Source organism: Alternaria metachromatica, assembly GCF_023757995.1.
Source record: "Alternaria metachromatica strain BMP 0045 chromosome Unknown scaffold_15, whole genome shotgun sequence".
Taxonomy (NCBI): Eukaryota; Fungi; Ascomycota; class Dothideomycetes; order Pleosporales; family Pleosporaceae; genus Alternaria; species Alternaria metachromatica.
This window is the reverse complement of record NW_026055506.1, coordinates 308,667-335,624: the sequence shown is the minus strand read 5'-3', so window position 1 is coordinate 335,624 and position 26,958 is coordinate 308,667. Positions and strand designations below refer to the sequence as shown.

At 54.3% G+C, this 26,958-nt stretch overlaps 11 protein-coding genes across 11 annotated transcripts; 5 read left to right on the top strand and 6 right to left on the bottom strand.

Moving 5' to 3' along the window:
• Window positions 1–909: 909 nt before the first annotated feature.
• J4E83_006663 (uncharacterized protein) lies at window positions 910–2,084 on the bottom strand (the record flags this gene model as incomplete). Its single annotated transcript, XM_049333574.1, has 2 exons — window positions 910–1,079; window positions 1,130–2,084. 2 exons carry the CDS (start codon window positions 2,082–2,084, stop codon window positions 910–912), a joined length of 1,125 nt encoding a protein of 374 aa, XP_049187296.1.
• Window positions 2,085–2,967: 883 nt separating this feature from the next.
• J4E83_006662 (uncharacterized protein) lies at window positions 2,968–4,637 on the top strand (the record flags this gene model as incomplete). The annotated part of the gene is made up of 3 exons (XM_049333573.1): window positions 2,968–2,979; window positions 3,089–4,472; window positions 4,522–4,637. The coding sequence occupies 3 exons, from the start codon at window positions 2,968–2,970 to the stop codon at window positions 4,635–4,637; spliced, it is 1,512 nt and encodes a 503-aa protein (XP_049187295.1).
• Window positions 4,638–5,910: 1,273 nt separating this feature from the next.
• On the top strand, window positions 5,911–6,479 carry J4E83_006661 (uncharacterized protein; the record flags this gene model as incomplete). The annotated part of the gene is made up of 3 exons (XM_049333572.1): window positions 5,911–6,268; window positions 6,329–6,357; window positions 6,459–6,479. 3 exons carry the CDS (start codon window positions 5,911–5,913, stop codon window positions 6,477–6,479), a joined length of 408 nt encoding a protein of 135 aa, XP_049187294.1.
• Window positions 6,480–6,932: 453 nt separating this feature from the next.
• On the bottom strand, window positions 6,933–7,929 carry J4E83_006660 (uncharacterized protein; the record flags this gene model as incomplete). The annotated part of the gene is made up of 2 exons (XM_049333571.1): window positions 6,933–7,403; window positions 7,453–7,929. 2 exons carry the CDS (start codon window positions 7,927–7,929, stop codon window positions 6,933–6,935), a joined length of 948 nt encoding a protein of 315 aa, XP_049187293.1.
• An 837-nt stretch (window positions 7,930–8,766) lies between these two features.
• On the top strand, window positions 8,767–9,783 carry J4E83_006659 (uncharacterized protein; the record flags this gene model as incomplete). Its single annotated transcript, XM_049333570.1, has 3 exons — window positions 8,767–8,901; window positions 8,948–9,342; window positions 9,393–9,783. The coding sequence occupies 3 exons, from the start codon at window positions 8,767–8,769 to the stop codon at window positions 9,781–9,783; spliced, it is 921 nt and encodes a 306-aa protein (XP_049187292.1).
• A 576-nt stretch (window positions 9,784–10,359) lies between these two features.
• Window positions 10,360–11,242, bottom strand: J4E83_006658 (uncharacterized protein; the record flags this gene model as incomplete). Its single annotated transcript, XM_049333569.1, has 2 exons — window positions 10,360–10,731; window positions 10,784–11,242. The coding sequence occupies 2 exons, from the start codon at window positions 11,240–11,242 to the stop codon at window positions 10,360–10,362; spliced, it is 831 nt and encodes a 276-aa protein (XP_049187291.1).
• A 1,581-nt stretch (window positions 11,243–12,823) lies between these two features.
• On the bottom strand, window positions 12,824–14,606 carry J4E83_006657 (uncharacterized protein; the record flags this gene model as incomplete). The annotated part of the gene is made up of 2 exons (XM_049333568.1): window positions 12,824–14,217; window positions 14,309–14,606. 2 exons carry the CDS (start codon window positions 14,604–14,606, stop codon window positions 12,824–12,826), a joined length of 1,692 nt encoding a protein of 563 aa, XP_049187290.1.
• Window positions 14,607–15,412: 806 nt separating this feature from the next.
• J4E83_006656 (uncharacterized protein) lies at window positions 15,413–16,213 on the top strand (the record flags this gene model as incomplete). Its single annotated transcript, XM_049333567.1, has 1 exon — window positions 15,413–16,213. The coding sequence occupies one exon, from the start codon at window positions 15,413–15,415 to the stop codon at window positions 16,211–16,213; it is 801 nt and encodes a 266-aa protein (XP_049187289.1).
• Window positions 16,214–17,419: 1,206 nt separating this feature from the next.
• J4E83_006655 (uncharacterized protein) lies at window positions 17,420–19,320 on the bottom strand (the record flags this gene model as incomplete). The annotated part of the gene is made up of 2 exons (XM_049333566.1): window positions 17,420–18,557; window positions 18,695–19,320. 2 exons carry the CDS (start codon window positions 19,318–19,320, stop codon window positions 17,420–17,422), a joined length of 1,764 nt encoding a protein of 587 aa, XP_049187288.1.
• Window positions 19,321–20,523: 1,203 nt separating this feature from the next.
• On the bottom strand, window positions 20,524–22,749 carry J4E83_006654 (uncharacterized protein; the record flags this gene model as incomplete). The annotated part of the gene is made up of 5 exons (XM_049333565.1): window positions 20,524–20,960; window positions 21,013–22,108; window positions 22,162–22,351; window positions 22,410–22,526; window positions 22,583–22,749. The coding sequence occupies 5 exons, from the start codon at window positions 22,747–22,749 to the stop codon at window positions 20,524–20,526; spliced, it is 2,007 nt and encodes a 668-aa protein (XP_049187287.1).
• A 1,004-nt stretch (window positions 22,750–23,753) lies between these two features.
• J4E83_006653 (uncharacterized protein) lies at window positions 23,754–25,696 on the top strand (the record flags this gene model as incomplete). The annotated part of the gene is made up of 3 exons (XM_049333564.1): window positions 23,754–24,194; window positions 24,625–24,839; window positions 24,892–25,696. 3 exons carry the CDS (start codon window positions 23,754–23,756, stop codon window positions 25,694–25,696), a joined length of 1,461 nt encoding a protein of 486 aa, XP_049187286.1.
• Between the last annotated feature and the right edge of the window lie 1,262 nt (window positions 25,697–26,958).

The following is a 26,958-nucleotide window of genomic DNA, read 5'->3' as shown; positions in this document are numbered from 1 at the left end:
TGGCGGATCTCCCGAGTCTTGGGATTGCCAGCAAGGACCCCCTACCGTAAGTTCGCAGCTACATAGACGATTACTGATACAGAGAGTTTGCTCTCTAGGTCCTGATAGCTACGCTGGAGCCCACGGTGTTTCTCCGCGTGCCCTGTTGTATATGTGGTTGTTTTGTGGCTGCAAGGTGCTGTATGCAGCTTCGCCAGAGCGGCATGGTGGGGCAGTAGTCCAGCCCAAGATGGATCAAAATGCGACCGATCTACGCGCAGCGTCTTGTGTCATCAACCCAAACATGGAGACCAGGTGTCGGCCTGTCAACGGTCACACCAGTAGTAATCATGAATTCACGTACTTGAACGGTGCGCGCAGAGATAAGAATGCTCAAAGTTAAATAATGATGCCACCTACCGTTCATTACACGACTTGATGAGCTCGTGGCAGGAGATCTGGTTCTGCCCAGGCCACAAGCAGCCAAGTGATCTATGCATGCCCAGGAAGCCGTGGTCGTGAGATTGCAGAAGAGCCGCAACGTCCAAAGTTCCGACCCCCGAGCTTGGACTCTGCTAAGTCTGCTTGGACTCTGCTGGCACACGTCAGGACCTCAGATGCGACCGAGAGAGTCCCCGAGCCTCGAGTATTTGATGAAGGCGAAATTCGAGCAGATGATGCCGAATTGCTTGAACAGGGGATGCACGTTTGGTTGTGCGATGCGCATGATGGGGTTATCGGTGAAGCACTGGGGTAGTCAGACCAGCTGGAGTCTAGGCAGCACAGCTAACATTATGCATTTGCTGCTGTTGTGCAAGCATGTCGAAACGCAACTGGGTGAGTACTGATGTATATTGGTAGACGGCATGGCATGCGACTACAGTATATGGTACAGCTCCATCTTGAGCATATAGTACACCGGCGGCCACCCTACCTCGCCCTCCGCTTTCCTTGGTTGCGGGGTTTATCTTGGACAAGGAATGTGTGCTTGTTCCTCTTGTGCCTCGTCTTGTAACCTCCCTTTGCTGGAGTGCCCCACGGACTGACGGGGTGCACGTTACCCTTTGATTTACCACGACCACCACCGTGGGGATGATCGGCTGCGACATGTTAGAAGACTGCAACTGAAGTGAATGATTCAAGAACTGACCTGCGTTCATGGCGAGACCACGGACCTCTGGCCGCTTTCCGAGCCACCGTGAACGTCCGGCCTTTCCAAGTGATGTGAAGTGTGATTGCGGGTTGCTGGCAACACCAATGGTGCAGCATGCGTCTGCGCTGACTTTGCGGATTTCACCGCTCATCAAGCGGATAATAACGTGCTTGATCTCTGAGTTGTTGCCCTTCTCCACCTCCTCCTTGTTCACGATGATGGCGTATGTACCGGCACTGCGACAGAAGACACCCCCGCCTTTTGTCTTGGTACCAACGTTGTATACCTGCGAACCGAGGGGCACCATGTGGATAGGAAGGCAGTTTCCACGTGCGGCTGTCTTCGCGGCCAGCATACCGGGATCAATGCCACCACCCATGCTGTCAATCAGGTCCTTGGGAATACCTGTCCTGTAGCTCTCGACCTCATCGCCCGCCCTCATGCCATCTGCGGCGATGATGTACGACTTCTCTCCAGTAGCCACGCGGGTGATGAGGGCCAGATGCGAGCTCCGGTTGGGGTCGTACTCTATCCGCTCCACCACATGCTTGCCGGGCAGGTATCGCTTGTAGTCGACGATGCGTATCCTCCTCTTGTGGCCACCACCTCTGTGCCTGACCGTGACCCGTCCTGTGTTGTTCCTTCCTCCGAGATGCTGCCCCTTCCGTTCGATGGTGAGCTTCAGGTGCGGTCGTCCCTTCCACAGGTGGTCGTTGACGGGTCGCTTGAGATGGCGCAGACCAGGCGTGCGAGGCTTGTATGTGCGCAGAGGGATAAACTTCTCCTTGCGCGAGCCTTCCTGTTTCAGTACTCCGGCGTCGGCAGCCACGGTGGGCTGTATCGCTGGGGGAGGTTTAAGGTCGATGGCCTGGACCTGTGCGTAGGTGCGGGCAGACAGCAGCGCCCGGCCCAGTCGCGAGGGCTGGAAACGACATATCCGCGGCTGCAGCATATCTGGGGGTGCAGCTGGGGACGCTGGATGCTTCACGCTGGTGCAATGGACGCCGGCTGGATGGCGTGCAGCTGCTCGTCATGTCACGAATAATTCTCAAACCCGCCGCAATTGGCTAGGCCGGCCCGGGTGGGTCGGGCAGGCAGGGCGCGATGTCCCAGCAACAACGTGTGTCTGCTTCCTCGCCCACCACAACACGCTCGTCGTCTTCGCCATCTTTACGCTGCACCTGCCAGAACCCCCATCTCACAGCCCAGCTGCTCGCCCGCGACCCATCTTACTGCACGGGCAAAGTTTACGCGTTGGGGCCTGGTGTCATCTCTGGTAAGTCCACTGACGCGCCTGTGGGGCGTGCACTGTTGCCCTCTGCCAGCCTCGAATGCGATTTTGGCGCGTGGGACGTGGAAGCCAAGCTAGCCTGCCCTCGCTCAAAACACACAACATACCTCTCTTCCTACCCACAACACACCTTGGTGCACATCCTCTCTCGCCCTCCCCCATCCTCTCCACTCCCTCTCACCAATAATTGCAGCTGGATCGTTACCCTGTCCACTCAATTACCACGCACCGAGCGCTCCAAGGGTTCGTCTCTCTCGCCCGTCACGTCACCGTCGCTGCCGCACCCCATCAGGCGTGTCAGTCCGGTCAGCTTTCGCGAGCATCAACCGTGGTTCTGTATGCAACATCGGTGCATGCATATCGCGGCTCTTGATGCTCCCGCGTTGGCAGCCTCTACGCGCGCTTTTTCAAGCTTCACCGAGCTCTGCTGACACCTCAAAACAGTGTATCAAAACAAGTCCTACAGCCGCCATTCCACTCTCCAGATATACTCAGCACCAGGATACCTCTCTAGCCTTGATCAGCATACATAATATTGCTTGCAATGCCTCCCGCTGTACGTCGTCGCCCTTTCACCTGCTCTCACCCCATCTGCTCTCGTCCCATCTCCCATCGGCGCGAAGCAACACGTCCATCACGATTCACTCTACTAACGCGTGTTACAGGCTCGATCTCTCAGGCAGCGCGCCGTCACCAACGAGAACGATGAGAACGCGGCTACGACACGCTTGACGCGTGCAAAGGCCGCCAACCTCGGCGCCAACGAGTCTGCTGCCGACGTGCCCAAGAAGACTCTCCAGGCGAAGAAGTCTACTGCTACTCTAGGCGCGAACGGTGCTGCCACGCGTAAGCGTGCTGCCCTCGGTGACGTCAGCAATGTCACCAAGACCGACGGCCTCGGTGCTGTCGCGAAGGATGGAAAGAAGGTCCTGGCCACCAAGGGCGCAGTCTCCAAAGCAGCACAGCCCACCGGCATCAAGAAGCCATCGCGGGCCAACTCGACGCGTTCCATGTTAGAACCCAAGGAGAAGAACCTCGCGTCATCCGAGGTGAAGAAGCGCGGTGCCAGCGGCAACGGTATCGCCGGCCAACCAGCCAAGAAGCGAATGCAAATTACCAAGACCGTCAAGGAAGAGGACCCCGAGGAGGAGCTCAAGGAGGAAGATGAAGAGGAGGCTGAGAACGTTGTCCCAGAGGAGAACGTCACCGAGGAGAAGGACACCAAGGCTGCCAACGGCACCAAGAAGGAGCTTGAGCCCATCACAGAGGTCTTCTACAAGGGCCCAGACCTAGACAAGGAGGACGTCGACGACCCATTGATGGTTTCCGAGTACGTTGTTGAGATCTTTGAGTACCTCAAGGAGCTAGAGATTGCGACCATGGCCAACCCGGACTATATGGAGTCCCAGACTGAGCTTGAGTGGAAGATGCGCGGTATTCTCGTCGACTGGTTACTCGAAGTTCACACTCGCTTCCGCCTCCTCCCGGAGACTCTCTTCCTTGCTGTCAACATCATCGACCGCTTCCTCTCAGCCAAGATCGTCCAGCTTGACCGTCTTCAGTTGGTTGGTGTCACCGCCATGTTCATCGCGTCCAAGTACGAGGAGGTCCTCTCTCCCCACGTCCAGAACTTCCGTCACGTCGCCGATGATGGCTTCACCGAGGAGGAGATCCTCAGCGCCGAGCGCTTCGTCCTCGCTGCCCTCAACTACGACCTGAGCTACCCCAACCCTATGAACTTCCTCCGCCGGATATCAAAGGCCGACAACTACGACATCCAGACCCGCACACTGGGCAAGTACCTCCTCGAGATCGGCTGCCTGGATCACCGCTTCCTCGCCCACCCCCCCAGCCAAGTCGCTGCTGCTGCCATGTACCTTGCCCGCCTCGTCCTCGAGCGTGGCCCTTGGGACGAGACCCTCACACACTACGCCGGCTACAGCGAGGAGGAGATCCAGCCTGTCCTGCAGCTGATGATCGACTACCTCTCCAGCCCTGTCATTCACGAGGCCTTCTTTAAGAAGTATGCTAGCAAGAAGTTCTTGAAGGGTAAGTCATCGCATACTCCACTCTGTCGTTCACAACTAACATTCACCAGCATCCATCGTTCTACGCAAGTGGGCAAAGGACTACGTCGCTGCCTACGGTAACGCGCTCCAAGAAGAGGAGGAGGAGGCCGCCATTGTCCCCTCCAAGACCAAGAGCCAGCGCTAAGACTGTTCTCCTTCTTTAGGCACTCCCGGTCTTTGGCTCAGGAGTCGCAAAGCTATTCATTACCGCCATGCTCACTGAGCAGCGGATGACGATGTTCGGTTCGACCGGGAGCAAAATTTACGATTGCATCCAAGCCAACCCCTTCATGTTTACATCTTGGCTAATACCATCTTCCGGTCGGCGTTAATACATGGGATGCAAGTTGGTTGCACAATTCTGTTATGGTTTCTCTTGTCTTGTTTTGGAACATGGAGTCGCAGGCGTTCATCCCCCATGCACGGAGGCGCAAATCAAGGGTGCTTGCCTTTTCACATCACTCTTAACTTCATTTCTCTGTAGCGGCTCTGGATACTCGCTCATAGCATTAGCGATCGATATACCATGAATGGTGTGATATGGGAGAGGCTATTCCTTGGTGGATCTGTATGTGGTGTCTGTGGGAAATATGGGTTCATTGGGATAGCAAATGTGAGGCAGCTCTCAGAGTGTATGAATAGTCTGAAAACGCACTGTTTCGCGTCAAATGGAGACAGAAATTTCAATGAGCCTCGCTTTCGTCTGACGTGACGTGACTTTACTCTGACATTGCACGATGATGCCATACATGCTGTTAGCCATCCTTCCCCAGCCATCTCATGCAAAGACCCACACCTAAACACGAAGAAGCGCATCGCGTCGCGCGTCCAAGACTCGTAAGATACACGGTACGTCACGACCGTGTTCAGACGCCACATTTTCCTTGGTTTCGCGCGTCTTGCTCAGCACTGACACCAACACGCCCGCGTTGCCGCTCCACGATCGCGATGCAGACGTGCCCAGCCCGGCCATGTCGCGTTCCCGCGATCAATGTGCCTCGGCAATTCACGTCGACATCGGCGCTAATCTGAATACGGAGCTCACCTGAATGCACTGCGACCACAGCTTTGCGCGTTGATTGCGTGTTGATCGATCATCAATACGGGGAAGACCCTGATTATCGTTCTTATCTTTCGTCGTCTTTTTTGTTCGATTTTGAAGACGTTTGAGTGAGTGGAGGTTGTGAATCTTGTTGCAACGACTTGCACCTGCGTTATCTGGACAGCGTTACCGGCCCTTCACCTACCTACCGGAACAAGACGTGGATATCCATATCAACAAACGGCATCGTCAGCACCCGTTCATCAATTATTGTCAACATCCATCAATTACTATTCACCGTTCCGACTACTACATCCCCACAAACCAGCACAACCAACGCTCCTAGCAACCAACCAACGCTCCCACCAACGCAACAATGCAAGAAACGGACCTCCACTACCCACCCCAAACCTGCCCCTTCTGCACCATCGCCGCCGCCTTCCCCTTCCCCTCATCATCACCCTCGTCTATTTCCCCGAGCAGTCCACCGCCCACTCCCTCTCTATGGAAGAGCAGCAGTACCCTAGAACAAGACTTGTTGAAAGAGAGCATACCGAAAGAAGAGGAGAGCGATCCCGAGAAAACCAATCCGAGTAGTTTTGTCGTGTTGCGGAGTAGGGATGTCGTTGCTTTTCTGGATATCTTGCCGATGACGGGAGGCCATTTGCTTGTTACTACGCGTCAGCATAAGGTCAAGGTTGCGGATATGGAGGCTGTGGAGAGTAGGGAGATTGGTACGTTAGGAAACGGATCTTGTGCGTTGAACAAGAGTGGTATACTGACTGTGCGACTAGGTTTCTGGTTACCGATACTAGCACGGACGGTGGCGAAAGTAACGGGCGTGACGGATTACAATATCGTGCAGAATAACGGTATGTTTCTTGCTTCTTTTCCATCTCCTCGTATTCTAATATGTACTTGCAGGAGCACGTGCAGCACAAGTAGTACCTCATGTACATTTCCACATCATACCGCGTCCGGAGACGATGCCAGAGATCAAGAATAAGAGTTGGACGATGTTTGGACGGGGTCAGAGGGATGATTTGGATGATGAGGAGGGGGCTAAGATGGCGGGGGAGATGAGGAGGGTGTTGAGGGAGGAGGTGGAGAAGATGGGTGCTGCGAGTGCGAAGTTATGAGAGGCCATGGGGAGTATTTGATTCGATTCGTATTGGCATGAGCGCGTGGATGTATCAGTATCGTTGAGTTCATTATTGCGGCTGTTGAAGCGCATAATTCATATTCAGTATCATCAACTTTGAGAAACTATCCAAAGAACGCTGGGTATCATCACTCTCTCCCTGTCCATCCATTACATTCATCCTGCGACTCCAAGAACGCCCATTCCAAACACTTGCGCATTCTGGATCCCATCACATCATTCGTCAAGAAGGACGCTCACTGGCTCTTCTTGGCCTTGGTCTCCTCCGCAGGTACGAACCTCTTCCTAACAGCCTTGATCATCTGCGAGAACCAAAAGAAGTTGAGCATGCTCAACGCCGTGTTACCCACCAAGTATACACAGACCAGCCACATGGGCAGCTCGCCAGCTGTGCAGTTTCCGGGTCCCTCGAGACCCATACTGCTGTTGGAGGTTCCGTCGCACTTCTGGGCCTCGAGCAGAGAGCTCATGAGTTCGGGCTTGGGCATAGTGAGCGCCTTGTAGATGTCTGAGTAGATCATGACAGACTGGTATGAGCCCCAGACGATGCGGCAACCGAAGAAGGTAACGAGGAGGGCGATACCGTTGTAGAGCTGGAGCTTTGAACCAGTCATTCCGAGCTTGTCGCAAAACCAGTGGATGTTGAGGAACGGGGTGGAGAGTTCGTAGAGGACGAAGGAGAGGCCGTAGTAGTTTCCGAAGGGTTTCTAGAAGAGAGTCAGCACATTTGTTGTGCTGTGGAAGCAGAGAACGTACGAAGCCAATGCAGGTCACGGCCAAAGCACCGATCGCATGGATCAAAGAGCTTACGCCAGCAATGTTGATGTATTGCGCGGACACTTGGAGATCCCATAGGAAGTACCCAGCTGCGAATCCCTGCACCATACCGCTAGCTGGCGTATATCCCCACAGTCTACCCCTCCAGTCCATCTCGTGCCTCTGTTCATCCTTGAAGATGACCCACAGCGCAGCGGCGCAGATGAATAGCGCTTGAATCATAGAGACCCAGTGGATGTCCCAGTTGAGTCGCGTGCGCTTATTGAAGCTCCTGTATACATTCGGGCAGACGAGTCGCGAAACGGCGGGAGAAAGGACATGGAGGATGAGATGGTAGCCCAGGAAGCCGAGGAGGATCTCGTGGACGTGGTACGGAAGCGTCGTCAGGCTCAGCTTGTCGGCGAACGACTTGCTAGACTGCACGAGCAGCGAGGGCGCAGGAAGCGGGTCCCGCATATTGGGTCTGAGTAGGATATCGACTAAAGACATGGTGTATCAGTTTCGCTGTGCGCAACGGTCGCAAGAGCAGGAACAGGGAGAAATACTGGACTCTTGCGGCTACATGTTCCGCCTATATATACTCGGCGGTGGGGCGCAGTGATCTTCGAGGGTTTCCTCTTGCGTCCGGAGTGTCTCGTGTATCCTACATTGCACGCCTCGGATGGGCGTTTTACCGTGATCACTGAGTCGGCACATGCGGGGCTAAGGCTGCTGCGATCGAAGCTTAAAGCTTACCCTGACGGCGCTAGGCGGGAATTCGCCGGCGTCCTGCATGCACCACTCCGCGACTCTATCGGTCCTGCCATCGTCATTCCTCTCTTCCTCATCCACAAACCTCACCCGGTCAGCACAACAAACCTCACTCGCCTCTGAGCTCCTATACATCTCGCACAGCGCTGTGTAGGTTCATCCGCGCCCTCCGAAAGAGCATGGCGGCATTAGAAGGCTTGCCCTTCAGAAAGACTAACGAACCATGGCGTCTCCAACAGCGACCTCCAAGGCTGCTGTCATCACTCCCAGCGCCCTGAGTTCTCTTCTTCGCTAGGCAACAGCCCTTGTTGCTACCGGCACCGGAGAAACATCAACGCCGTAGCGCCCGTTGTCCCGCAAACAGACCTTACCGCCCAATATTTCTGCCGCCGACGACTCGAGCTCCTCTTCACCACAACAACAACAAGTTGCGCGTCTCACCAACGTGCACCTTGATCAGTTGCTGAGCCGCGAAACCGTTGCCGAACCTATTGCCGAACCTCTTTGGCACGAACTCTTGCTGTGACATCTTCTAACGATATCATGTCCAGTTACGCTACAGACCTAGACGACTTCATGGGGGGTCGTGAGGCTGTCTCACGCTCTCCGTCGGCACCCGCCGATCGCACACCAGAGCCTCAGACCAACAAGAAGCGAAAGGCCGAGAAGGAACCCGAGGTTAGTAGCGTCTCAAGCTTCTAGATCACTCGCTAACATGAGACAGCCTAACAAGAAAGCCAAGGTCATGGAGAACAAGGCGATCTGGATCTCTAACCTGCCGCCTGACACCACGAAGACGGAGCTCGAGGAAGAGTTCTCACGATACGGCATGATCGACAAGGGCGCCAACGGCGAGCCTCGCATCAATCTTTACAAGGATGATGAGGGCAAGTTCAACGGCACTGCCATGATCGTATACTTCAAGAAAGAGGCCATCGTCAACGCCGTCAAGCTAGCGGATGACTACCCTCTGCGCCTTGGCGAAACCAAGCACGGCAACATCCGCGTTGAGCCCGCCAGCATGGACTACAAGAAGGAAAAGGACGGAGACAAGGTGGCATCAAAGCTTACACGAGCTGACCGTAAGGCGTCAGAGCGTAACAGGCAAGAGCTCAACCGGTAAGTTCGCAAGTCTGCTTATCCTCATATTTTTACTAATAGAGATATAGAAAACTCAACGAGTGGTCCGACAACGAGGAAGAGGTTGCCCAAACCTTCGTGGCCAAGAAAAACAAGTGGGCGAAGAACGTCATCATCAAGGGCATGTTCGACGTGGACGTGATGAAGAACGATCCGGATAACTATAGCGATGTCTTCGAGGATACGATGAAGCCCGCTAAGCAGATCGGCGAAGTCACCAAGGTCACGATTTGGGACTTGGAACCAGAGGGCATTGTCACCGTCCGCTTCAAGGAGTTCGAGGACGCAGAGAGGTTTGTGGCCTGGAAGTTCGGCGGCCAGCGATACGACGGGCGTGATCAAGTGCTTCTGCTTGCCGAGGACAAGCCTCGCTTCAAGAAGTCTGGCCGCGGCGAGATTCCTGACAGCGATTCAGACTAACCACCTGTACAAGCCAAGGCTTGGACAGCTCTCACTTCGAGTTGCGCATGCTTTACTGTATAGCTTTGGACGAGTAGGATACGAGATGGAGGTTGACACGTGGACGGGGAATGATACCCTCATGTACTACACATGAATATGAGCCAAATGGCCATCGACTGCAATTGAGCAAGTCACCAACGCCACCATCTTCCTGTTGATCAATCTGAGTGATGATGTATAGCGTTTCCATGCATACTAACATGAAGATTCACCGTCACAGAGGCGCCCTGATAAAGTCACGTCAGAACATTCACCGAAGACAACCAAGGACGCAAGAACCAGTATTTGCAAATCTGTGACATTCTCATATCTAGCCCATTATCAAACTACATTATTGAACAAGTGACCCCGTGAACATGACCCTATACACATGCGAAAAAAGGGTACCAAAGTAATGGACCCTCGCGTGTCTGGCGAAAAGAAGCGATGAAGCCGATCTAGCGACCCATCTGGTATCAATGACATTGAAAAGAAGAAAAAGAAGAAAACTCCATGATGCACCTATGCTCCCATCTAAGCACGGATGTTGCTCATTTACAAGACGAGCGCGGCAGCGGCAGCGAGCAGAGCACCAGCGCCACCGGCGACCTTGACGGCGGCGCCGCTGAACTCAGCTGGGGCTGAGGCGGAAGCTGAGCTGGGAGGGATGGGCATGCCGGTGGTGGGCGACATCATGCCGGTGCTGGTGGCGTTGTAAGCAGGCGAGCCGGATGGCATGGCGAAGCCAGATGAGGCAGTGGTAGGAGGCATGGCGTATCCAGAGGACATGGCTGGTGCGGAAGACATGGCAGCAGAGGAAGAGGCAGCTGGGTAGCCCTCACCCTCACCAGCAGAGACCATGGTGAAGTTGGCGCAGCCGATACGGGTCTTGTTGCTGAGGTGGACAACGAAGGATAGGGCGCCGAACTGTTATGTATTAGCAATCTATTCCTGACTGGAGTGATTGAGGAAGACTTACGAAAGCAGGGTCAGAAGGCAGGGTAGCAGAGTACAAGTCGGTGTACTCAGCCGAGAAAGTGGTCTCAGTAGCGTTTCCGTACTTGCCGCTCAAGTCACCAGTCTGGCAGGTCTCAGGCTTGGTGGCATCGCAGGGAGGAGCCTCGCCGCGCATGTACGGGTCCAGATGAGCGCCGGTACCAGTGCAGTTGCCGTCAGAAGGAACAGGCTTAGCGTGGAGGTGGTACATGAAAGGACCGCCAGTCTCGGGAAGGCCAGCGAAGGAGACCTGGAACTTGACGCCCTTGCCGTCGGCGCCGGTGGTGGCCTCGATGGATCCGGTGAGAGCGCTGCCCTCCTTGGCGGGAAGAGTACCGACGTACTTGGCGCCCATGGGGTTGCCCATTACGACGGGAGCGGGAGTGCCTTGGGCGGCGACAGCGGTGGCCGCGGCCAGAACAGAGATGATTGAGACAAGCATTCTGAATGTGTGGCTGGTGGTTTCTTGTGAAAGAATGAAGTTGAGACTCGACTGTGGGAATTGTTTAGCGAGTGCAGGTGGAGAGGAAGAGTAGATGAGCGAAGTAACTGAGTGATCGGGGAAATGAAGTGGAGGCGCCAAGTGTGTTTATATGAGATCCGCGCAATTGAAGTGCGAGAGGGGAAAGCGCGATAGAACCTTGTCGAACGAATATGCAAACGGAAAGTTCCACGAACGGCACCCGGGTAGGAATGGAATGGGAATTGGGAAAGCGCAAACCGCTCGAGGGACTGTGATTACATACCGAATATTATAGCGAACGCTGATAAGCAAAGCGAAAGACTCTGTTGGCAGACAATGAACTGTAGGAAAAACCAGTGAAGGGGGCTTGCTTGCAAAAGGGATGATTCCTCAGGAAGCTGGCGGCTGGCAAACACTATATAATCTTTCCTGCCGGGTAGAGGCGCAGCAGGCACCATGCACCGGTGGTTGGGGCGTCACACACCAAGAAAGCCCCCATCACGCATCCATCTGATCCAACGCCCATTTCCCGCAAAGCCTTGCGCGCCGTCACTTGCACGCAAACCCACTACGGAACCCTCTTTTCTGCCGGTTCGCTCCGGCTGATTGGCCGCCGCGAACAAAGACTGCCTACGTTATTGCATGAAACCAGGTGTTGTTTGCCGTTTTTGCGCTAAAGGATGCGCGCCCGCTTCGCCGTTTCGAAACACCAAGACGCATGGGCGCTTTGCCGGCCAATCATTGCGGGGGCGGGCCTTGTTCCTGAGGCCAGGGCTGAGCCTGGTGTGGAGTTTGTCAGACTTGGCCCCAGCCAGCTCAGTTTTCTGTATGCGCCAATGGGGGCTACATCTTGGGGCTGGGACGTAAGAGTCATTGATGCCACGTAGGCTGGAGGCTATGAAGAGTTGCAGTGTTTTTGTCGTGTCGTCGCTTGCTGATGCAGATACTCTGAGGAAGAGAGGGTCAGGCTGTCGCAGATGTCCTTTCTGCCGCCAACATACCAAGCTTTGGCTACTGCAGCGCTAGTCGGATCTAACAGTCTTGGTACAGATCCAAATTTACCCCATACAGTGGCATGGCGCTTGCGTGTTGCACCCTTTCCACTAGCCGAGTCCCTAAGGGAACAAACATTCCACACAAAACTCTCGTTGTCGCGCTTATCGACGCAAATAGACCAAACATGCGTTCCTGGCGCGGGTGTATCAGATGCGATTTCCTGTGTTTTACTGAGGCAGAGAGGCGGTGGACAAGGTTGCACGGCACGGCAAAGACGGGTGTGACTCGAGATCGAGATGAGATGAGATGATGTAGAAGGAGGAGGCGTGGGAAGCAGAGGAAATTGACGAGAAGCGGTTGAAGTGGGAAAAGACAGGGTTGCTGCATCTATCTGATGCAGAGTGATATGGAAACATCGAAATTACATACTCATCATTACTCTTTCGCATATTGCGCAGGACGCTTGGGTACCCTACCTACTCAAATACCGGCATCCATACGGATCGCGGCATGCCCGGTGGAGAACGATCTGTTCCACGTAAATTTAGCGCATCGAGGATGGGGCTACCTCAGTAGATCCAATTCTTTCCGAACCTTGTAGCTGACTCTAGGACAGCACCAACCGATTATTTTCGCTGCACCGGCAGCGACCAGATCCGCTGCGACATCCTGAACGGTTTTGTATGCCCATGGAGCTTCTTCAAAGACAAGGTCCTTCTCGTCACATATGACCCACGTGCCTTCTGGGTCTTCTGCATTCGGCTCCAAGAGGTTGATGCCTTTGTACTTCTTACCCAGGGTCTGGAGAGCCTTTGCCCGAGACATGGCTCGTCCTGCGCCATGGGCCAGCGAAAGTCCGTTTTTAAGCCCCCATGAGTTGGCTTCCGAGAATGTTGGCTGGAGGATGAGCGTGGCGGTGCTCCGGGAACCGGGCAGTGGAAGGAGACCGAGCGGCAACTGAGTTTTGGGGTCGTATGTTGGGGCTGCGCCTTTTCTATGGAGAAAGACGTATTCTTTTGGAGTGTTTTCATCGCCAAGTGCTATTTGGCCCAGCGCCTCGGTCAGACTGCGTTCAGGCGTAGGTTCCTCCGCAGCTGAAGAAGGGGCAGGTGGAGGCCAGGCCACACATTCGACGTTGTTGTGCCAGATGTCAACTACCTTGCGCTTCCTCAGTGCCGCTTTGGCTGTCGCGATCATCGTTATGCCCTCTTCGCCGAAGTCGCTTGCGTTCGAGTCGCCCAGCTGCCAGTCTTCATTGCCAGGCTCAAGACATGCAAGGAACCGCAGGGCAATCAGATCTCGGTTCGCCTTTGCCCACTCGCAGGCCTTGTTGTGCTCCTCCAGGTATGCGTTGGCATCCTCGCTATCGTCTGGAAAGCTTGTGCGTGAGTCGGTTGTGTACTTCTTGAGAATACTACCTCCTAGTCCTCGTGATCCCGAGTGGACCAGCAGGACGACATCATCTTGATGGAGTCCATCGTCCGACTTGGCAAATCCCGATCCCTCGACGACCTGGATCTCGGCAAAATGATTCCCAGCTCCTATGGTCCCCAGAGCAGCGTCCCACTGTTTACCGGCGGAAATGCTACAGTTGTCTTCGTCCAAGAGCCATTTCTCTCGATAGGCTTGGTTGCGCCAGGCACCCTCTAGTCCCCGAAGCTGATTAGCAACATTCTTGCCTTTGTTCCCATCAACCTGGCTTCTGTTGAGTGTTGTTTTGTACCAGGCCATACCACACCCGATATCGCCACCGATTAGAGGAGGATGGATCCATCCCTTGGAAGCAAAGACTGCGCCGATGGGAAACTTGGTGCCTGGGTGGAGATCGGGTTGACCAACGGCGTGTATGATACCCGGAAGCGTGCGCGCGGTAGTCTCAAGCTGAGTTAAAGCCAGCGGTTCAATGAGGGTTGCTTCAGATGCTAATACTTCAACTGGGCATTGTGGGTTTGCGTCGGCTATTATATCGTGTCAGTAATTGATCGTAATACGGAAGGGGGTAAGCACAGATATTGAGCGCAAACTTGCTCAAACGTCAGTGCTACTTACCATGCACCCCTGATACTTTCCGGGCACCAACATAGTCTTCTCCTGCTGATACGAGCAATACGACATCGTTATTAATGTTGCTCTTCCAATCTGCTTCAGACACAAGCTCCTGTCCGCTGCGTCCGACAAAGACACGAGTAGGTTTCTTTACACGCAGTTTTGCTTGCGCACTCTTGAAGACAAGCGCTCGCACAGAAGACGAAGCTGTGGGGTTAGTGGATGCGGAAGCGGGTATAAGGATTGGACATTTTGTTGATTGGTTTGCATTTGATGCGAGAGTCAGACGTATGGCGGGCATCTTCGCACTGTGGTTGAGAGTTTGGGTTCGATGGAGTAACACGATCTCGAAAGGAAGCGATAGTTGTTTGTGATTTTGACGTACAATGGCAATCAATATTTGATCACAGAGTCTGGTGACAGGTCTTTATTTGGGGTGCGCATTCGCAGATGGTTTACCTAGCGCAGCGCCGCTCACTTCGACTCATCTTGAACTATTCGAGCACAGCCACAATGTCTTTCACCACAACAAAGCGTAGCGTAACGGATGCCTTGGCCTAAAAACATAGATGAAGAATAGTGCTAAGGCGCTTTCCCACTGACGGCTAGATAAGTCTTTCACGTGATTGCGCTTTTACCTCACAGGCTCGGAACTGAAGCATGGCAGGCAAAGTGTGGTAAGCGGTGTAAGCAGAAAAGCAGGGCCAAAGTAAAAGGAAGAGATCATCAGGGCCCGCCGTCCCGTATCGCGGGCGTGGACGAGAACGTGCCATGTGCATGACGTACTACAGTCCGATTGGATGCTTGGACCGCGTTGCCGTTACAACGCACCTTGCTTGGCGCATACCACACAGCCGCACCGACTTTGATGCCCACGACATCTCGACACCTGCCAGCCCATACTGCGACCGTCGATTGCACTGCGCTTCCAATTGTGAGTTACTAATTGGCACACATCGGTCCCAAGCTCATGCAAACAGCGCCCAGCCACTACCACTTCGATAGCCGTAGCCGTCCCAACAACAAGCCGGCCCCGTACGACATCACCACTCCCCGGCGCAAGCCGCACACCTTGCCTCACGAACGACCAATATCCATAATCTCACAATGCGCACATTCTTCGCCCCGCTACTGCTTGCGCCGCTCGCCGCGCTCGCCGCACCCGATGTCTACGGCGACTTCGAGGCCGCCGTTGCGCCATTACCGACCCCCGTATACGAGGCCATGGAGACGTCTCCCGCCGACGGCAACCTCGAACTGCTCAAGCGACAAGGCAATGCATGCGCAACCTCGTACTTCAACTGCGCCGGCCTCGGCGCGCCAGGACTCTGCTGCCCACGAACAGCCGTCTGCTCAGCCGACCAGGCGGGCCACGTAGCATGCTGTCCCCAAGGCGTCGCCTGCACAGGAGCCATCGGCGCAGTCCCCACCGGCGCGAACCCCTCGGCCACCTCGACCGTCTCCTTCGTAATCGCATCCACAACCGGGGAGCAGCCCTTCGTGCAGGAAACAAATGGCGCAAACCACGGAAGCACGGTACAGAACCAATTCTACCCTTTCCCGTACATACCGACGACTTACACCAACGCAGCTGCCTGCTCGTCCGCTTATACAAGCTGCCAAAGCGATGCTGCAAGTTGTACGACTGCTCTAGCCAATGGCGCCGCCGGCGTCACCATCTCGGCCCCCAACGGCGGCGGCGCTACCATTACCGCCATTCCCAGTGTCGGCCTCCAGTCCGCTCAGAGCATCTGCTCCAGTCTCAGCAGTCTGGGCTGCTCGCAGCTTACCGTCGAGGCTTGTGCGGCTTTTGATGGCCAAGGGAATGCGGCGAAGAGAGCGCGGTGTGCCGACTACCTGATGACAGCGGGAGTGGCCGTTGGAATCGCAGGGCAGCTGCTGAGATGAGGAAGAGATGCGCTCGTGTCTTCGTTTCTTTGTGGATAATACGGTGGTTCCTGATGTTCATGGGCGGAAAATACGAATGTGCTTTGGCACAGGCTTGCTTGTGTGGATTTTGCCACGATATGGCGTTCGTAAGGAGTTTAGCGGTACAGCATGCGGCTGAATTGTGTGGTCACTCATATCTGTATATGCCTTCAATGAGATTATATAAGCTTTTCCATGTCACTTTGTTCTACCATACTCTGTGCTGTCATTCCCATATTAAGATTGGTGTCGTTCTACTTGGACGACATTATCTCAAGCCAATCATTCAAGAGATTAGGATAACGACTGAGTCCAACATGTCTAGCCAGAAGACAATGTTGCTTGAAACAACCCTGTCTTCGAGGTAGAACCGTCCAGAACGAACAACATCTAGATGGAGACTTGCAGCTCATGTAAAGTAAGAGGAGATCAGACAGTATGTAAGCAGCAACGTCTCAGGTAGCACTTGACACAAAAAGATCGCACCCAGAATAGAATACCCGTATACTATCTTCTCATGGATCCAACTCTCTATCTATATCGATATCTTCCCGTCCTTACTCTCACATGCCTAAGTATATCAGCAATAGCAAAAAGAAGATATTACGAACGCGACTAGACTCGAACTAGCATCTCCCACACGACTCCCGCGGCGGTTTTCACCGTCACACGCCCTTGCCGCGGTCCTGCAGGCCCGACAGGACAAAGGACTACTCAGTAGTGGATTGTTTAGCGTGGACGTCTTGACCATTGGACTACGCATTCTGCGTTGATTTGATCGATGGTGAGATGGGTAGTTGGAGAGGATGTGTAGAGTATTCTTGGGTGAGGTTGATGAATGATAGATGGCATCTGAATGCATGGAGAGTGGTGAGTGAGCCAAGATAAAGCACAGTACGATGTGTGAGTAAGAGCGCAAGTAAGGTGAGATGATATGATAATTTGAGAACATTTGCATTCTCTAATTCGTAAAGCGAGTGTCGTGTTCATAAAGACATAAACCTACAATGGTTTCCTGCGCATGGGGAAACCGGGTATCAAGATCGTATGAAACAAAAAGCCCATACAAGGCCCTCTCTTTCCTCCTCCCCTTTCAAATAGCCATCATACTCGTGTCGTAAAGAGGGTATCCAAATCCAACCAAACATACTTTTCAGTCACCACCTCACCTCAGTCAGTCGCGACTCACACCTGATCCCGCGGCTCAACCCCCCTAACAGCAACGCCATCAATCCCCCCAAAACTACTCCTCGGACTCACATCCCCAACATCCTTCCCAAACTCCTTCTGCCTAAGTTCCCAACTCCCCACCCTCTCATGCCCCCTCTTCCCATCCGCACCAAAACTAACAATACCCGCGTTATTCGTCGCAGGCGGCACCCCGTTCCCGGCGAGACGAACATCCGGATCCGACGCCAACTTGGCCGAGCCCTTGAAGCCACCAAGATCTGATTTCTGTCCAAGGTTGCCACCAAGACGGTGCTCGACGCGGTGGAAGCGGAGTCCGGTGAGGAGCATAGCGAGTGCGAAGAGGAGGCCTGCTACGACGAGGGAAACGACTGCGCCGATTACGCCGCCGACGACGGGGGAGACGCCGTCTTTACTTGGTCTTTCGTGGGTAGCGGGGACGACGAGCGTGACGCCGCTTCCGTCTGCGCCGCGGCAAAAGAAAGCTCCTGTGCTGCAGGTTTCGCACCAGTCGCTTAGGCCCTGCATGGAGATGGTGCTGAAGAGTCTTTCGAACTCTGTGTATCGCATGTCTGTCTTGGAACGCCCGTTGTTGAACATGGAGTAGGATTGCAGTGGCTTGTCGTCTGCGTCTGTGCCGTTGTGGAAGTAGAAGCGTACCCAGAGGTCGTCGGGGTCGCTGGGCATGGCTGTGTTGGAGCTGGTGCTGAAGAGTTCGAATATCATGGCGGAGCCGTAGGGTGGGATGGATTTGAATTCGGCGGACTGTGTGTCGAGCATCATTAAGGACATGAGGCTCATCATGGCGTCTTGTTCGCCGAAGAAGAAGGTGAGTGGGCTGGGCGTGCTGATCTGGCCTGCGCTGCTGAGATCGCCGGCGCTGTTGTTCTTGCCAGATACGAGCATGTCGAAGGTGTTTTGGATCGAGCCGGCGAGCGTTTTGCCGCCGATGGCTCGGTTGCTGGTGTCGGAGGCTGAGGTGTTGCCGTAGAGATACCAGGCTACTTCGTCGGCGCGGGATCGGAGCGTATCGTATAAGCCGGACTCATTGTTTGCTAGGGTCTTGTAGATACTAGCGTTGTGCATGTATTGGTATGATAAGTAGTCTGCCAGTTCAAGTGCATACATATACGACCTGTGTCAATGTCAGTATTTGAATCACATGACAGTACTGAATCAGCTCTGCACCAGAGAAGGTAGGGCAGGGGTAGGAGAAGACCATAAAATAGAAGGCGAAAGTCCAAGACGTATTCCGTCTCCAATCGTACTTACAGTTCATCTTGATTGACGTGGCCTTCGAACCAATCCAGAGGGAGGTTCTTGTACAGTTCACTGTTGTCTGCCAAATACTCGGCATCCCGGTATTCTTGAGTCGTGAAGTATTTCAGTGCGTCGGTTTGTCCTTGTGGACATTGTCCAGCTCCAGATACAAGTCTCGAAACTGGGTCGTACACATTCGCAGCATGAATGCTAGCGTACTGATATCCGTTGAGTGGGTAGTCGAACGAAGTGCCGTCAGCGAGGACACCCGTGTTATCACCAGTTGCGTTGCTGATGTCATGTGGTGGGTAAAGACCTTGCATGAAGGCTTGCGCCGACGAAACCAGGTATGGCGCATCGAGAGTCTGAACCCAAATCTGGTCGTTGTTCAGGACATCCTCTGATAGTCCCGCAATGGACTCAGGACCGGAAATGAACTTTGATCTGAACTTTTGACCGAGCGCATGCATCTGATTCGCGCCGAAGCTGGTAAGAGTCTGGGTATTATTGCGCAAGATGGGTGTCCGTTCTCCCGTGCGAACGAAAGCGAAAGCAGCAAGTGTATGTTCCGAGTCTGAACTCTGGGCGCCAGCCAGCGAGGCCGAAGCCATTGCGGCGACGATGGTGCGTGTGAACATTGCGAGAGTATGTTGGTGTGGTACCTCAACACCAAAACGATGACGATGGTGCTTGCTGGTGACGATAATACCAGCGACAAGGCTGAACACCAACTGAACCCCGGGATCACATCTCTACTTATTCCCTGCGGCAGCTCGCATGCAGAACTAGATACCCATGCTTATTTTCAAGGCAGCCAGGCACCTTACCCGCCAGCACAAAGAAGCGAACAGTCCGTGGCCCCCAATAACGATAGCGGCTGAACGCCTAATGTAAGCGACGCGGAAGAACTCACAGCTCTGTACGCGCCGCATGTAGGGCCGCGGCGTGACTGACGCTGCAGCCTTGCTGAACAACTATGACATGTTCATGACTGCCTCGAGCCAAATTTTGGAGACGGATAAACATCCATGCAAAGGCATCATCGATGCATGAACCAAAGTGTTACGGTTCCTTGGTTACACAGCATCCGAATTAGCCGTATTCAACGAGACCATAGTGGGTGCCAAGACTATAGGTATGGCTTTGGGGCGCATCGAATCCTGCAAAAATCAACGGGGTGGCTGGGTGCTGACAGCGGGAGCCCAGATCCTATGAAGAGTGATCCTCTCGCACGAGTGTGTTGGCCGCTATCCTACGCCCAGTTAGCCTAAGATATTTACTAACGCTTCTCGTGGTCGTGACCGGGATACCGGTGAGCGGGACTCGGCACATCAGGTACAATGAGGAAACATACGATACTGCCACACCATGTTTTTGTGGGTCAACGGTACAGAACATGAGTCTGCCTTACTTGCATTTAAGCCTTGATTCAACCGGATGGATAATTTTCCTTCTATCGTGGGCGACTTCATCTTCCAGATGTTGCCGTTTCAAGATCTATGTTGGTGAGAATTATTGCGGCGAACAGACGAAAGGTTTGCTTCTTCGAGCGGAATGTAGGGTGGCTAAAGATGGATCAGAGCACTAGGTTAGGCCGCCCACAGGGCTGAAAAAGTGCTGCCGACCCATCCGTATCAAGACACGGCACGTGGCACCTGGAACTCGCATTGCTTGTTCGTTTGACATTAAATAATATATGTCCGCCAACAGCGGGCGGGTATTGCTACAATGGCCCTACGATGCTGCGGAAGACCTTCGTCTACCACGCTCAAAACGCCAGTTTGGGTCCGCCATCAAGCGACTAGAACCGGATATACCCTTGCCTTTTCCAAACCATGACTCTACAACGTAACCTCAACACGGCCCTCGGCACCTGGCGCACCACCAGCCTGCAGCGAGGGCAGGAGGTAGGTGATATCGTCCCAGGGATGCCTGTACAGACCAGTACGCAGCCTCTTCTGGTCAAGGAAATGGGCAATGAGACCGATACTTCGGCCAAGGACGAAGAGACCGTTAAGGACACCCATCTTCAGGTAGTCCTCGGCCTCCTCTTGGGTGAAGGCACCACCGTTGCGGACAAGGTCAACGAAGCAGACAGCGATGCAGCCGTCGACGTTGAGAATCAGATTGTCCTTCTTCGATGTGGTCACTGACTCGACGGCAAGCGCGTAGTCGAGCAGCTTGGTGCTGGGGAAGTTCTTCTTGACGTACTCCTTGACGAGCTCGACACGAAGATCGGGGTTGTTACGCGACTTGATCCTGTGACCAATACCGGGAACTGGTAGACGTTAGCTGCTGTAAAAATATGGCTTTCAGCTTAGGCGACTTACTGAGCTTGTTCTCCTTCCTCATTGTGTCAACGAAGTCACGAGGGCTGAGGCCCTTGTCAAAGGCCTTGCTGAACTCCTCAGCGGCGCCGTCGAGCGCACCACCGAAGCGCGATCCAATGGTCAAGAGACCAGAGACCAAGGCACTGATGAGGTCCTTGCCAGCACGGGTAGTGATGATGGTGTTCATGGCACCAGACACAGCTGGACCGTGATCGGCAGTCAACATGAGAACCATCTCGAGGAAACGGCTGGCGTAGTTGGGCAGGCGGCGACGGAACCACAGCAGTGACATGACACCACCGATACCGATCTCCTCCCTGAAGACATCAGAGATGGGCATACCAGCGTACAGAAGCTCTTGACCACGGTCGTCAGAGATGGTGGAAATGAAAGCAGCGGGCTTTCGGATGAGACCGAGCTCCTGCGCCCATGAGTAGTCGATGGGGATCTTGGGTACAACGGGCTCAGGCTTGGGCTTGATGGTGCCGTCCTTGACGAGCTTCTGGTAGACCTGGGCAAGAGTGCCGGGCATCTCCTCGAAGGTCTCGGGGACGTAGATGCCAGCTTCCCTCATGGTCTTGTTCTTGGTTGCCGCAGTCTCGAGCTGAGAGTTGGCGAAAGAACCAGCGTGACCGAACTGGACCTCGGTCTTGAGCATACCAGCAACGGTACCGATGGCCCACGCAACAATGGGCTTGTTGACCTGGCCAGACTTGACAGCCTCAATGACGCGGTATTCCTCAACACCACCAACCTCACCGAGCAGGACAATGATCTTGCAGTCGGGGTCGGCCTGGTATCGGAGAACGTGGTCGATGAAGGTGGTACCGGGGTACCTGTCACCACCAATGGCAACACCCTCGAGCACACCATCGGTAGTGTTTGCGATGATGTTGTTCAGCTCGTTGGACATACCTCCGGACTTGGAGACATATGAGACGGAACCAGGGCGGTAGAGCTTGGAGGCAACGATGTTGTCCATCATACCACCAGTGTTACCGATCTTGAACGCACCGGGCTTGATGCCTCCGACGGTGGCCGGGCCGATGATGGTGATGCCCTTCTTCTGGGCAACGTGGAGGATCTCACGCGCACGCTGGTGCAAGTCAGTGGCTATGCAGAATCGTTTTTGCTGCGGTTGGAACTTACTCGCTCGGGTACACCCTCAGCAATGATGGCAATGCACTTGATCTGAGGGAATTCCATCAGCTCCATGGTGGACTGGAAGACTGAGCGCGACGAGGCAAAGTTGACAACGGTGTCAACATCGTTGTGCTTGCCAACGGCCTTCTCGACTGTCTGGTAGACGGGCAGCAGAGTCTCGCTGGTTCCCCAGTACCTGTGTTGTGTGAGTCGGATGTTTGGCGGGGCATGTCGGAGTATTGTCGACTACATACATTTTGCTGACGAATTGACCGCCGAATGTGTAGATGATACCGGCGACGGAGGGCTGCTTGCGCTTGCAGATGAAGTCGAAGTCGAGCATGCCCTGGACGGCACGGGGCTGCAGTCCGCTGTTCACATTGTGTTAGAGCCGCGCTCCGGTATTTTGCAGGCGTGGTGGTCTTACTAGACGAAGCATCGTGTCTTGGGATGGAAGAGTGTGTGCGAGGCCGGGGGGCTCATGGGCCGGCTGGGGGCAGCGAAACGACGGATGTTGTCGTTGGCGGAGAGGCCGTCGCTCGAGGTGGCCGCCTGCGCTGGGACGCTCCCGTTGGGGGGTGCTGCGGAAGGCATTGTGAAGGTCGATTAATTCTAGAGAGGCGGGAGGGTCAGTCTGGCTCGGAACGGGCGTTGTGACGAGCAGATAAGGTTGGCGGTCGGGGTATTTCGCGTGGGAAAAAATGCTTCGGAGCTGTTGGGGCAGGCACGCAAGAGCGGGCAGGTGGGATGGAGCTCAACAAGGGCTAGGGAAGGAGCGAGCGAGTGACTTACCTTATGGATGCAATGCCGTGCTGAGGGCAGAGCAGAGTACTTGGATGGATGGGGAGAAGGTTGCGAAGAGGGAGCAGCGATTCTTTCCGAAGTTTGGCCCTTACTTTTGGCGGTGTTGAGCTGGAGAGTGATATCCCCTGCACGAACTAGATGCGTGTGGCGCTAACCCCAAGTCCCGAGCGGTGAACGGGGACCCGAATGTCTGCACCGCAGCGTCGCACCTCGGAATTGGGGGTGTTGGTAATAGATGGGGCTTCAATGCACCGCGCTGGCGCTTTCTGGAAGGTGTTATCGCGGAAAATCCCCCGGGAAGCGTGTGTTCGGGTCGTTGATATCTCGTCGTGGGTCGTGTAGGGCATCCGCAGCTGCTGTACCCCTGGTGGGGTGTCCTCGCCGTGATAGGCCCGCCGTGCGCCCAGTGCCTTAGCCCTGCATCCGCTGCCCGCCCTCAGTGCTCAACACGCAGAAAAAACATCAGACCGCTTTCTCAAGCTCCTCCCAAGCCGTCTGACAACTCAATCTTGCCAGCAGTTCCTCTTAACCCTCTGCAGACCGTGTGTCAAGCCTCAACAAATCCAGGTACGTCTGCCCACTCCCCAGCCTGCCACCTCGCATCTTTTGTCCCGGCCCCCTCACCATCTTCTCCGAACATCTTCGTCTCCGGACATTGCATAAGGCCCCATTGCCATACCCGAGACTTCTTTCGGGATTGCCTGCCAGCCATATCTCTTGCACCCCATTGCCTCCACGCGAGCCGCCCCTCTTGACATTGACACTCATCCATCGCAGTTTGACCATACACCACAATGTCAGCCAAGTCTATCCTCGAGGCCGACGGCAAGGCCATCCTCAACTACCACCTCACCCGCGCGCCTGTCATCAAGCCCACTCCCCTGCCCGCGTCGGCCACACACAACCCCCCCTCCAAGCTCGCATCGCTGCACTTCGCCGCCGATGAGGACATCAAGGGCGTGCTCGACCAGGCCGAGGCCACATACCCATGGCTGCTGACCCCCGGTTCCAAGTTCGTCGCAAAGCCAGATCAGCTCATCAAGAGGCGAGGCAAGAGCGGCCTGCTCGCGCTGAACAAGACCTGGGCTGAGGCGAGGGAGTGGATCGAGGCGAGGGCAGGAAAGGAGCAGCGTGTTGAGACTGTTGATGGTGTCCTGAGGCAGTTCTTGGTCGAGCCTTTCGTTCCCCATCCCCAAGACACCGAGTACTACATCAACATCAACTCCGTGCGAGAGGTATGTCCATTTCAGTTTCCGCCTTTTTCTACAATCATTTCGTTATTTCGTTACGTCGTATCTCGTGCCGTTTCGGGCGACCGTGTGGTCTGGCGCATGCGAAGGCGTGCAAAAGGCATACTCGGAAGCTCAGAGCGGAATGCTGCAGCTCGAGTGCAAGCGGAGCGGGAAGCGTGCTTAAACCGGGCGCACTGCCTGGTTTTGTTTCAAGGCCGGCCGGACGAAGGGAACGACGGCCGACCCACTCCTGCAGAGCACCTACTCTTCTGCGATACGCACGTCCACTTTCACATGCAAATGTGGCTGCAATTTCAGCGCTTTTGCGCCGCTACCTATGCATCGTCAATTTACGGGCCCGTGGTGTTGCGGCTCTAGCATCGGCGCCATCTTGCGATCTTTTGCCGATCTCACCGCTAACTTGTCCGCTTAGGGTGACTGGATCCTCTTCACCCACGAGGGTGGTGTCGATGTCGGTGATGTCGATGAGAAGGCTGAGAAGCTCCTCATCCCCGTCGACCTCAAGGAATACCCCTCAAACGAGGAGATTGCTGCCACTCTCTTGAAGAAGGTGCCCGAGGGTGTACACAACGTCCTCGTTGACTTCATCTCAAGGTTATACGCCGTCTACGTTGACTGCCAGTTCACGTGAGTTACCCAGGCACCTGTCACCTTCCTAATACATACTAATGTAACCAAGATACCTTGAGATCAACCCTCTCGTCGTCATTCCTAACGAGGAGAAGACCTCAGCTGAGGTTCACTTCCTGGATCTCGCTGCCAAGCTTGACCAAACTGCTGAGTTCGAGTGCGGTGCCAAGTGGGCTATTGCTCGCAGCGCGACAGCTCTCGGCATACCAGCTGCTCCCCAGCAGAATGCTAAGCAGACCGTCGATGTCGGCCCACCGATGGAGTTCCCCGCTCCTTTCGGTCGTGAGATGAGCAAGGAGGAGGCGTACATTGCTGAGATGGACGCTAAGACTGGTGCTTCCCTCAAGCTGACCATCCTCAACGCTACCGGCCGCGTCTGGACCCTGGTCGCTGGTGGTGGTGCGTCCGTCGTTTACGCCGACGCCATCGCCTCTGCTGGTTTCGCTGGTGAGCTCGCCAACTACGGTGAGTACTCTGGTGCTCCCACCGAGACACAGACCTTCCACTACGCCCGTACCGTCCTCGACCTCATGCTCCGTGCTCCTCAACACCCAGAGGGCAAGGTTCTCTTCATCGGTGGAGGTATTGCCAACTTCACCAACGTCGCCTCGACTTTCAAGGGTGTCATCCGCGCTCTGAGGGAAGTCGCACCTCTCCTCGTCGAGCACAACGTCCAGATCTGGATCCGTCGTGCCGGCCCCAACTACCAGGAGGGTCTCAAGAACATCAAGGGTGTCGGCCAGGAGCTCGGCCTCAACATGCACGTCTACGGCCCCGAGATGCACGTGTCGGGTATCGTGCCATTGGCTCTTATCCCTGGCAAGACTACCGACATTAAGGAGTTCTCTGGTTAAGTGTGTGCTTTGTATATTAGGGTCGCGGGTGTAGACTGGGACTGCTTACGGCTCATGACTAGACAAGAGTTAACGTTGGGAGCTTTGCATGAAATGAGTGTTCGACGAACCCATTAACCTCGTCTGCCTTGCCGAAGTGGCTGGTGGCGAAGGAATATAACATTTAATACTTCCATCTGTGGTGTTCTTGTTTTGTTGAGGTGAGGTTTGATGGTTTATGGTGCGTCAGTGCACGTTGTTGCTCTTTCCTGGAAGGAAGGCACGACATCCCCTCTCACTTTCCCTCAACACAACGACACACCCGTGCATGCGCGCGTTCCCTTGGTCGATAGCAGAGCTCACATCCGCCCCACACGATAGACGCAGGAGGTAGATACGACATCCCATCCCATATGTAATCGTCACAATTTCGCGATCGCCCATCACAGCACAAGAACCCCAAAGCAAAGCAAACCAAGCAACAACCCAGTCCTGCAACGTCTAGGCTGAAACCAGACAATGTAAGACCAATTGCCTAAGCCCTTAAACAGGCTGAAGCAAAGCATCGCGTACTGCAGTACCAAAACATAGGACAAGAGTTCGAGCACTCGTTCACTCAAGTCTTGAATAGAGGACACGGGCGTTTGACCATCGAGTCAAGAAACGTGTTCTTTATAATCTTCATACTACAGCCTTCAGCAGCAAGGGTGGTTAGAGGAATTTCCCTTGAACTACAGGTTTGGCGTACGTCGAACTTGTGGATTAAGATCTCGAGACTATAGCCTTCGGGGAAAGGGTGGTTGAGAGAATATAGTTGTCTTGTGGCGTTGAGTGAAGGTTGGTTGTTCTATATTTTTTGTTAATTTTTGGTAAGTTTGCATAGCTAGCGGATGTGGAGCATGTGCTGTGATATATTCCTTCTACGCTATACACGGGGAGAAGTTAAATAGGTCTGCAGCCTACATCAAGATAGAAACATGCAAAGTAGGTAACATGACATTAACTTAGGCTCTAGACCTGAGGATTGTTTGTTCTTCCTTAATTAAGGTGCTACACTTGCTAAAGCGAGTCTCTATATCGCCCTGCAGCAGCAAGATAAACCAGCATGTGCGCATATGCTTCATTTTGTTATGTTCAGACGTGTGAGGGTAGTATTCAAAGTTCGTATTGATTCAAGAAAGTGGAATATGCAATGCTAGTAGAGCAACATAGGAGTAACGCAATGAACGCTTCATAACCATGAATCACAAACGCCCTTCGCCATGCAAAAAAAGACTAGACCA